General features: G+C 31.5%; 1 protein-coding gene across 1 annotated transcript; it reads right to left on the bottom strand.

The window, feature by feature from the left end:
* Positions 1-6,176: 6,176 nt before the first annotated feature.
* Positions 6,177-12,137, bottom strand: LOC100374231 (ADP-ribosylation factor-like protein 3). The gene is made up of 5 exons (XM_002735489.3): positions 12,056-12,137; positions 9,027-9,231; positions 8,356-8,462; positions 7,964-8,149; positions 6,177-6,714 (listed from the first exon to the last, which is right to left on the bottom strand). The coding sequence occupies exons 1-5, from the start codon at positions 12,056-12,058 to the stop codon at positions 6,670-6,672; spliced, it is 546 nt and encodes a 181-aa protein (XP_002735535.1). The 5' UTR covers positions 12,059-12,137; the 3' UTR covers positions 6,177-6,669.
* Positions 12,138-12,178: the final 41 nt, after the last annotated feature.

The following is a 12,178-nucleotide window of genomic DNA, read 5'->3' as shown; positions in this document are numbered from 1 at the left end:
TCCTTTAGACATAGAAGTGGAATTTGTGCACTAACACAAAATATTTATAGTGTGCGTAGCAAAAATGAAATAAACTATCGTCGACACTACCATATATGATGACTTCAACGAATGTGTTCAGTGCAGTGAAGTAACTGTCAATGGTCAGTCAATATCAATCAGTAGAGGACTTCTGACCTGCCCTGAATAAAAGAATAGCTGTCATTTCAGCTCAATGCAAACTGACCCCACCCACTATTGAATTGTACCTACCACCTTACAGGTGTTTTACTGCATAGGTCATTGTTATTCGTATTACGTATGTATTTGTGTTAAATGGCTATACCAGAAATATTTATGATTGTTGTGCACTCATGGAAATGCAAAGTTGTATTGTGCTCAGTAGTCATATTTCACTATCAGTAACACGTCTCCAATACAGAGAAGTGCATATAAAACATTTCCCACTCGTTCAATATTTTCGCTGGATTATTAAGTAAATATTGTCACATTTAAGGTTTTCATATTTGAAATTTTTAATACATTACTCGTATTTATACATTCTGGTAAATGCTGTTAATAAAATAATTGCACATGTTCTTGTCTGTTATAAAAAACAATCTCCTACCGGTACACCAGAAGATTTCTAATATTTTATTACAATCAAAACCACTAAACCTGCAATGACCGATACAATTGTAACAGTTTGTTTTGACTCGCCAAGTGATACATGTACCAGGTTTTTAGTAAGTTTTGTATTAGACAAAAACAATCATTTTATCATTTCATATCATTTTTATTATGAAAAAAAATATTGGAAAAATCTGCGCAATGGGTTCCAATGGTGATTGGACAAGCAAGGCGTATAATTGGAACATCATTTGACACGCCACTATAAGGACAGGAGTGAAAACCACAGTCTTGCTGGCAAACTTGTCAGCAAAGTGGCATTCTGTCATTACATTCAGTTTCCCTAGGACTTTTTCCAATACAACATGAATTAATGCATATTGTAAAGGTGGGAACACATATCTGTCCAAATTTGCCCACAGTATTGTCAGCGTGTCTGTCACTGTTCCTCTCGCCTAGTAATTGTCAAGTTTCCAGCACTACGGTATTCCCCTATTACTGCATCAGATTCATGTCCCTTCCACTAGCTGGCTTTGCATTGCGAGATGACCCCCCCCCCCTCCCTTTGTGACATACATCGCTACAGTTGAATTGTCTCAATGGACGAAAACTTTCAGAAAGCAAGTTGACTCAAATTCTGACTATGCTCCCCTACCAATGTCTCATCATATTGCCAGGGTCTAATTTACCACACACTATCAGTGACTATGCTGGTTCAGTCCTAATTGCGCCAACAGCTTCTTGGTAACACCCTGCTCAGACAATGCCTGGGTGAATTATTGATTTACAGATTAGGTACACTATATAAAACTGACATTAACGGTTTTGAAACAAATATGTTCAAACTTTGTGTTCTTGGACATGCAACTACAGAGATGACTTTTATTCATTTCCAAAGCCAATGTATAAAGCATGCTACACATTAATACTTAGGTTTTATTGGTGTGGTCATTTAAGGTATAGATGTAGTCGTTTGAATAAACACTTTTCAGGTGAGATGGCTTTCTTTGAAAAATCATTTAGGAATGATTTCCTGAAGTTTATGCACAGGGATACGTTTTTGACTCCCGTGTGCGAAGCGCAAAAAGGGAGTCTTTGCAGTTAGTGTGTCTGTATGTGTGTGTATGTGTGTCCGTCTGTTCCACTGATATCTCAAGAACCATACATCAGTTTTTGATGAAACTTGGTGCATAGATGCTCTGGGCCAATGCGCAGATTTGATTAGGTTTTGGTAAAAATCCATGCATATTAATTATCTAATTTGCATGATAATCAGCTGATTTTTAGCTGTTCCATGACTGTTCCACTGATATCTAAAGAACCACTCATTGGATTTTGATGAAACTTGGCACACAGATGCTCCAAACTAATGCGCAGATTTGATTAGTTTTGGGTAAAAATCTGTGCAATATTAATTACCTAATTTGCATAATGATTAATCAATTTTCGGCTTTTCCACTGATATCTCAAGTACTAATCATCACATTTCAATGAAACTTGATACATAGATGTCATAGAACACTGCACAGACCTGATAGTTTTTAGGGTAATACGAGTATATATTAATTAGCTAATTTGCATAATTAATTAATTTTCAGCCTTTGATATTTCAAGTAGTAATCATCACATTTCAATGACACTTGGTGCATAGATGTTATAGGACACTGCACAGACTTGATAGTTTTTACGGTAATATCAGTATATATTAATTAGCAAATTTGCATAATTAATTAATTTTCAACTTTTGATATTTCAAGTAGTAATCATCACATTTCAATGACACTTGGTACATAGATGTCATAGGACACTGCACAGACCTGATAGTTTTTAGGGTAATATGAGTACATATTAATTACCTAATTTGCATAATTAATTTTCAGCTTTTGATATTTCAAGTAGTAATCATTACATTTCAATGAAATTTGGTACATAGATGTCATAGGACACTGCACAGACCTGATAGTTTTTAGGGTAATATCAGTATATATTAATTAGCTAATTTGCATAATTAATTAATTTTCAGCCTTTGATATTTCAAGTAGTAATCATCACATTTCAATGACACTTGGTGCATAGATGTTATAGGACACTGCACAGACTTGATAGTTTTTACGGTAATATCAGTATATATTAATTAGCTAATTTGCATAATTAATTAATTTTCAACTTTTGATATTTCAAGTAGTAATCATCACATTTCAATGACACTTGGTACATAGATGTCATAGGACACTGCACAGACCTGATAGTTTTTAGGGTAATATGAGTACATATTAATTACCTAATTTGCATAATTAATTAATTTTCAGCTTTTGATATTTCAAGTAGTAATCATTACATTTCAATGAAATTTGGTACATAGATGTCATAGGACACTGCACAGACCTGATAGTTTTTAGGGTAATACGAGTATATATTAATTAGCTAATTTGCATAATTAATTAATTTTCAGCCTTTGATATTTCAAGTAGTAATCATCACATTTCAATGACACTTGGTGCATAGATGTTATAGGACACTGCACAGACTTGATAGTTTTTACGGTAATATCAGTATATATTAATTAGCAAATTTGCATAATTAATTAATTTTCAACTTTTGATATTCAAGTAGTAATCATCACATTTCAATGACACTTGGTACATAGATGTCATAGGACACTGCACAGACCTGATAGTTTTTAGGGTAATATGAGTACATATTAATTACCTAATTTGCATAATTAATTTTCAGCTTTTGATATTTCAAGTAGTAATCATTACATTTCAATGAAATTTGGTACATAGATGTCATAGGACACTGCACAGACCTGATAGTTTTTAGGGTAATATCAGTATATATTAATTAGCTAATTTGCATAATTAATTAATTTTCAGCCTTTGATATTTCAAGTAGTAATCATCACATTTCAATGACACTTGGTGCATAGATGTTATAGGACACTGCACAGACTTGATAGTTTTTACGGTAATATCAGTATATATTAATTAGCTAATTTGCATAATTAATTAATTTTCAACTTTTGATATTTCAAGTAGTAATCATCACATTTCAATGACACTTGGTACATAGATGTCATAGGACACTGCACAGACCTGATAGTTTTTAGGGTAATATGAGTACATATTAATTACCTAATTTGCATAATTAATTAATTTTCAGCTTTTGATATTTCAAGTAGTAATCATTACATTTCAATGAAATTTGGTACATAGATGTCATAGGACACTGCACAGACCTGATAGTTTTTAGGGTAATATCAGTATATATTAATTAGCTAATTTGCATAATTAATTAATTTTCAGCCTTTGATATTCCAAGTAGTAATCATCACATTTCAATGACACTTGGTACATAGATGTCATAGGACACTGCACAGACCTGATAGTATTTAGGGTAATATGAGTACATATTAATTACCTAATTTGCATAATTAATTAATTTTCAACTTTTGATATATCAAGTAGTAATCATCATATTTCAATGAGACTTGCTACATAGATCTTCTAGGATTATGCAGAGACCTGATTAGTTTTAATTGGATATTAATTACCTAATTTTCATAATGTTCCACTGATATATAAAGAACCACAAATTGGATTTTAATGAAACTTTTAAAGAGAACTATGCAGAAACCCAATTAGTTTTTGGTAAATATTTATGCTTATTAATCTCCTAATCAACATAATTAACACTGATATCTCAATTACTGATCATCACATTTGAATAAAATTTGGTACATAAATGCTCTAGAACAATAGACAGGTCTGATTAATTTGGGGTTAAAATTTGTTCATATTAATTCTCTAATTGGCATAAAAATTCACAATTTGTTTGTTCTGTTCATATTAGTTACCTGATTTACATAATTAGTTTTCAGCTTTTCCATCAATATCTCATGTACAAGTAAATTTGAATTAATTTTCAATGTGTCTTCAATACTCTCAGCACACGGGAGTTCTTTCTAAGCTTTCTTTGATTATTTACTGTGTTTTATTTATAAATCTTACTTCAAGGACCTTTTCATATATATTCACAGCTTCAACTAATTTGAAATAGCAATCTGATCCTATATCAAGTCCTTGCTGATTGGAATAAAGAAAGCATCATAATTATTAACAACAAGGACATCACTGTGTGCCACTTTATTGGAGACATTTAAGTTTGTAATCGTGGATAGCAACAAGATATATGGTCTATCATAAAGTCCATCTCTTACTGCACAGTGTGACACTAGACTATGCCGTAAATCACAAACTTTACATTGCAAGAGGACATGATAATTGTTACATACTCAGAATTACGCATCTCAAAATTGATATAGACAAAGACGTGTTTTCTTTATTCAGAAAGCACTACATTGAATTTGGACATTACACACAATATGAATAGCATAGCTGCAGTAAATTCAAAGATCCACAACTAGTTTGAATTTCTTGAAATTAAGCAGTTAAGTACACATAACAAGGAGAGATGAAATACAAGCTGTATATGCATATTGATATATCAAAATGTACATCACGATCTACCTCACAATTCTAAATGCCTAATGACACGCTTGTTCTGTCGTATATGTAGGGATCACACACTATAAAAGCTTAAATATGCAAAATACTGTAAACTGTTACAATTTAACGGCATTCAAAATTTTTGTGAAAGTCATTGACAATGCATGTCATAAGACAACAGGAAAAGTTTTTTGCTATGATCTTCACTGACTAAGAAAATTTACAAAAATTGAAACAGTTTACAGTAATCATTCTGAAAAAACATGGTGCACTCAATATTGCAAAATGAAAAGTATACTAGGTAAAAATCCGACTTTACATCACATTTCCCAACTGTATATAAATATTGGAGGGGGACGGGTACAGGGAAACATCAAGGTGATACCCAGATTGTTGTGGCAAGCAGTTCATTATTGATAGAATTTTGCAAAATTGAGGTCCAGTAAAATACATTTACAAAGATTGTGATTGTGCTAATGCATTTTTTTTCTTTTATGGAAAAGATTTTACAGTCAATTTAATTAATTAATACATACCAATCAGAGTGGTTTGAAATGAAGTTAATTAGCAAGGAAATAATTAAAACTTAATTCTGTATAATACAGATTTTATTTAAGATTTACCAACTATACATCAAATTAAATAATCTCCGTTAAAAGGTTGATATGGAGACTGAGATAAAATACATTTATCATGACAAATTCCACCAATGAACCAGAATTCTTCAATGTCAATATATTGTTTTAGAGTAAATGATCTTCCATTGGCAAATTCCAGATATAACGTAGAAAACTGTTCTCAAGAACTACAAATACACATAAAGGCACACTGGCTTTACAGCAATCTTATATATACATATCAATAAGTCTTTTTTTCCCCAACATGTCCTGATCACAAATCAGTAAATGCAAGCTGTAAGGCCAAGACAAAATTATGCCATTTATTTTTTACTCACTAGTGGGATTTATTATTTGATATTATTTTGTGTATTAGCTATGCATTATTACTTCAAATAAAAAGTGATTTGGGTTTGTGCGACAACGTCAACTTTCCGTATAATTTTTGTTTACAGTCATCTAAGCAAATAGTGAATAATGTCCATTTGGTCCAAAATTAACAAAGACATTATAAAAACGTGGACAAAATGTTGCACCTCAATGGAAAAAAAAGATGGCCTTGAATAATACAAAATTGCTAAAATTTTTGGCAAAATGACAATACCAAATCTACACAAGTTAGGATGAAAAGCAAGACAAGCTACATATTGAAATTATTATTTGCAGGAATAAAACTGGGGTGGGATTCTTACATCGACATGTGTTTATGGAATTAGGATAGAGATGGTAACAGTATTTGTATCCAGACAGGGTTCACTTTGGGAAAAGTTTCAGTTAAGTAATATATTTTTTTTTTGAACAATGAACAACATTATTTGCAATCCATGAGAACAGTGTTTCTGATACAGTTCACCTATAGATTATACGATACTTGGTTACAAATATAGATGAGCCATACACCAAAGCAAATGGCGAAACACGACGTATAGAGATTACTATTTACATCTTTTCACATTCTTCAGGACCCATTTCATACCATCCTGAAATAAGATAAAAATAGAATATTATAGAAAACCAAGATAGATGAAATCGGTAGTGCCAAGATGGTTGTCACAAAAATACTTTAAAGTAAGCATGAAACACAGTACAGCATTATATCAACCAACACATTATAGCGGAAAGTTACAGGATGCTATTTTAATTTTATATGTCAAATTCAAACAAACGAAAGTGTTCAACGTGATTAATAATCTTCAATGTGTCAATATTGGTGATGATTACCCCCACAAGAGAAAAAATTTGAATTAGAAATTATATTTTGATGCTAGATGTATGTTAATGCTTATTGTCATACCATACAGTTACATACTGTAAAATGACTAATTTTCACTGGGTTTAAATTTCGCTGATTTACTATTTCAGGCATTAAAAACCCACCGTGAATTAAAAACCCACTGAATAGTAGGTTTTTAATTCACGGTTTTATTATTTAGATAATGTGTCCTATGCTAAATTTTACATAGTCACTGGGCTTTAATTTAGTCAGAAAAATAAGCAAAATTAAAACCGAGTGAATAATTAACCCTTTTCACAGTAATACTTGTAAAATAGCATGAACAATGGTACCTGTGTCCGTGATTGGCAAATACAGTTTTGTACTGCAGGCTAATCTGGATCAAGCCTACAATATCGTATTCTACTGTGTGGAAATTGTACCTTTCAGAAGACTAGGAACATCTTTAATATTTTTTCCCTCATATAAATGTACTTAAAATTTGATTTTTCCACTGAGATTAGGTTCCTTATGCATTTTTCGAAACTGGATATGTTAAATACACGATATACAGCAGTAATTGAGAATGGAAGTGAATCCGCGGAGCACTATTCAAATGCAAATAAAATGAACAATAAACTTCATGCAAATTCAGCAAATCAAAGACTAATATTTAATAAGTTATTCAGAAGATTCCAGTAAATTTTTATGTATAATTCCAGTGTGCAATTCCAAAATAAAGTGTTTTTTGATTTATATATTTCAGGTTTCTGTAAAATACTTTATTTTCACTTGGAATTAATTTTCGCTATTTCTGCCTAAGGAATGATTCAGTGAAAATGAAATCCAGTGTATATATCTTTTTCCTATATTTTACATTCAACTTGTCAAAAATCAGTGAAAATAAATTCCGTACAAAACACGCAAAAAGTCTTTTCAGCGAAAATTAATTCCAACTAAAATAAAGTATTTCACAGTACTATAATCTCACACACCAATTGTTAATACCATCTTACCTGAACTCCCTCTCCATTCGTCGCTGAACACGCCTGAATTTGCCAAATTCTGTCTCGTATTATGTGTAGATTTAGTCCTTCTGCTATTGTTGATGCTGGTGCAGCACTAAACAGATCTTGTTTATTTGCAAATACCAACAATGGAACCCCGCTCAATTTTTCTTCATCTAAAAGTTCACCCAATTCCTAGGTAAATAAGAAACACACAAGAGTTATGATACAATGTTAAATTGGAAGTGGAGCAAAATAACAGCCTAGTGGTAGTAATGTGGCATAATTTGGTGGATGGTCCATCCGAGCACTTATTTCTTGGTCCACTCAACAAAGTTTTCAAAATGTTTAATCCACTATCTACATTATTACATAATGTAATATGATTAATTTCAACTTACTGTTCCTGTTTCTTCAAACCTTTTACGATCTGCACTATCAATAACATAAATTAGAATATCTGTATTTTCAAAGTAGTTTTTCCAATATGGACGAATCTTCCTTTGGCCTAAAGAAGAAGTCATATAACATTGTGAAAAAATAACAGAATAATTTTGAATCATAAATACTGTAAAATGACTAATATTCACTGGGTTTAAATTTCACTGATTTACCATTTCAGGCATATTTAGTGGGTTTTAAATTCACGGTTTTATCATTTAGATAATGTGTTCTATGCTAAATTTTACATATTCACAGGGTTTTAATTTAGCGCATTTTCCAGTCAGCGAAATAAGCAAAATTAAAACCCAGTGAATAATTTAGCCTTTTACAGTAGTCAAAAAATTTCACAGATGTATGATGTATACCAGTACTGTAGAATACTTTATTTCACCTGGAATTAATTTTGCTGAAAAGACATTTAGATTTTTTGCATGAAGTTTATTTTTACTGCTTTTGATCAGTTGAATGTACAGTGTGGAAAATAATTGTATTTCGATCGGATTTAATTTTCACTTAATTTCTTCAGCGAAAATAAATTTCAAGTAAAAATAAAGCAATTTATGGTAGTAATATAAAGTAGAGAAACAAGAAGTATGTCCAAGTGAGATTCCATAAAAAAAATACATACCTCCAATATCCCATACATTAAGTTTAAAACCTGACGACTGTACGCTCTTGATATTAAAGCCCTGCGTCGGTGTAATATGACTGATATCTTCAGAGGCTAAACTTTTCAATAACGTTGTTTTACCAGCATTATCTAAACCAAGCAGCAAAATTCTTAATTCTCTATCAGGTGCACTTTTTAGCTTTCTCAGAATTGCCAACAAACCCTGTAATGAAATAAAAATTATTGTAATGTTAAATGAGGCTCGATAAATACGAGGACACTGCACATTGATACTGAAAACCATCAAAATAAGAGGAACCACAATTTGGCGTTCTTTCCGTCTATGTTCAGAAATTCAATTTTAAAAGTCTGAACTATCAGTGGACCTACATTGTAGTTGAAGTACTCAATATGATATCTGTTATCACCAAATATGTTCTCTATTTTAATTTGCAAAATGTTTAGAGGAGTGCATAACACAAAACAAAATGATTTTGTAGTCCTTCCCACATGAAATTTGTACAATACTTTTGTCTGTATGGTTCAAAATGATGAAATTTAGCAACAATTTTACAAAATGCGATAATATTTGCACTGAATTTGGGCGAGAAAAATATCTGGCACTCAAAGGATTAAACAGTGAACTGTCTTTGTACTAAGCACCGTATTTTTCAATTTGATTAAAATCAAATGTAGATTTCTTTTTAATTGCCATATTTTATTTATTTATTTTTTTTTGTTGATTTCTTGGGATTTTCAGTTTTTAATATAGTGTATTTCAGTCACCTAAAATTGGAACCTATATGTATGTACAGTAAATATTAATTTAGAATGGGTATTTAGGTGTTATGAGACATTTACACCCTTACAAAACTACAAAAACATCTTTTCTGCATCATAGTCATATACAACATATTTCTATAATGTACGACATCCATTTAAATTACCAGAATCAAGCTCTGAATGTAAAATTACTTCCTGAAGCAGCTTAACTCTTACAAAGAAGAAGCGGCTTAATCTGCATCGATTTAAACTACTACGGTAGTACTTTTTTTGTGTATAAGAAAATGGTCACTCATTCAGCATACATCATCAAATGTTGTATAAAGCATGGATAACTGATAAATCTATTCAGATACGGTAAATCTACCTAAATTGAAGATAATCCCTATTTGTCAATGATGTCAATTTATCTTTTGCTTTCCATCAAAGTTTCGTTGCTAAATTAATTTGTATTAGATTGAATCTGGGAAATGGAGCATTGAGCCAAATTCACTAAAAATTATAGTAATCTTCCTGTCTCCTTGCAGATCTTAGGAATACATGTTAAGTTTTTGGATACATAATGAAAGTAACAAGATCAAACACAAGCCAAACAGAGCCCCAACAGGAAATTAGCCAGTTGATCACATGGCAGCAAAGTGTGACATACTGTAGTTGCTACCTTCACATAACTGTACGACTCTCAGTACATGACAGTTAATATCAGGGGCAGTTTTGTGTGATCCTTCCTTTGTATAGCATGTACAACATACAATTTTACATGACATGACACAGAAATTGTTGTGAACTTGTGTGACTTAAAGAGAAAACGACAAACAAACAAGAAAAAAACATCAAACTGGAGTGAAATTTGACAAGCTGGCATTTAGTATCGAAATAATCCATGTTACAAAACAAAAGACAAAGTTAAAAACTGAAATGAAAATCCTTTGTTACTGTGAATGCATAAACTCAAACATGGCTCTCTGTAGTGGAAGTTAAGTTTTATTCAGATCTAAATGTTTTTTGTGTTTTTTTGAGAGAGTTAATAATTAGAATAATAATATGGTTTAACCTCAAACACAAACCACAACAATGGTGGTGCAGATCGTTTTAATACATCACCTGTAAAATCCCTCAAGGATAATCAATATGAATGGTATAAAAAAGCATCAGCACATTATGTGTTAACGAGTCACTGACTAAAGAAAACGGGGTGCAGTGTTTTACCAATACAGACTGATTAATGTAGAAGAACACTATTCGCTATCTGTATCATCATGGTGAGGAAAGAATATGTTAACTGACATCAGGTATCGTATATTCAATTTAGTAATTTTATATTAGTTAGTATTTTAGAGATTCTGTATTATTTAGTAATTAATTTTTTTTTTAGTGATTGTATTTGTTATTTAGTATATTGTGTTTTTGTTTTGTTTTTATATATATTTTACTCCTCGTACTTTGTGACCATTTTATTTCCCTCCAGGGATTGTGTAAGAGTCAATAAGTAAATAAAATAAATATCTCTAAACGCGACAACCTTATATAACAAGCTCAGTATATATAGCTGCACCGTGGACCTACTAACCCATGTAGGTAGGTTTGTGGCTCCATGGCTTTACATTGGACAATGTAATAGTGTGTTCACTTGTGTGTTTTTCAAATATATGTATACCTTACATTGGTCAACATTTTATAATTTCCTCATATGTATTTAAAGATCATTGTGGGAAAAAACAATATATATAAATTATGTTAATTATATACACATATTACAAAAATTGTACAGAGATTTGCTATATAATGAAAGTACTAGTATTACGTATTGTAGTTTACATCACACCTATCGTATATCTGTATATTCAATCAAATGTCTGGACCATGAAAATAACCGTACAAAAATGTTTTATTTGAATGATATACATCAACATTTAAATATAACGTTTATTTGTGATTGTCAAACGACACATTGAAATCAGTCACACTTTTTGGTCGAACAGCGACATTTTCAGAAGACTCAGCAAACGAAAAAAAAACACGAAACTATCCGATTCACGTTGTTTTTATTTTACAAACAGGAAGCAGATCCCACCATTTTTTTCTGTCATGTCATACAAAAGAAGCGATCATTAGAAGTGAAAGACGAACAGAAAGCCATCAAGTTTAATGTTAAGAAAACAAACATGGAACGAATACAGTCTGCGTGATAATAAAATTGTTCCGATCTCAACAAAAGTGTTAATCGCAATATTAGTGCTGAAATATCGTGATAAACTACTCACCATTTTGAAACCACTATGCTGGGGTAACTATGTGTGACGTCACTTATGGTGCATCCTGGGAAAGTTACCGAAGTGAGTCTGCGTAGTGACCCAGAGTTCATATTTAGGTTAAAGGTGTGAAGG

Source organism: Saccoglossus kowalevskii, chromosome 10 (assembly GCF_978046115.1).
Source record: "Saccoglossus kowalevskii chromosome 10, keSacKowa6.1, whole genome shotgun sequence".
NCBI classification, from domain to species: domain Eukaryota; kingdom Metazoa; phylum Hemichordata; class Enteropneusta; family Harrimaniidae; genus Saccoglossus; species Saccoglossus kowalevskii.
Note: the sequence above shows the minus strand (reverse complement) of the source record. Positions and strands in the feature narration are given on the sequence as shown.

Bases quoted from the DNA above. Each gene is read 5' to 3' on its own strand.
- LOC100374231 (XM_002735489.3), bottom strand. The intron at 8,463-9,026 runs GTATGTATTTTT...CTTCTTCTTTAG, and splicing joins TAATGTATGGGATATTGGAG to GCCAAAGGAAGATTCGTCCA. The intron at 8,150-8,355 runs GTAAGTTGAAAT...TTATTTACCTAG, and splicing joins GGTTTGAAGAAACAGGAACA to GAATTGGGTGAACTTTTAGA.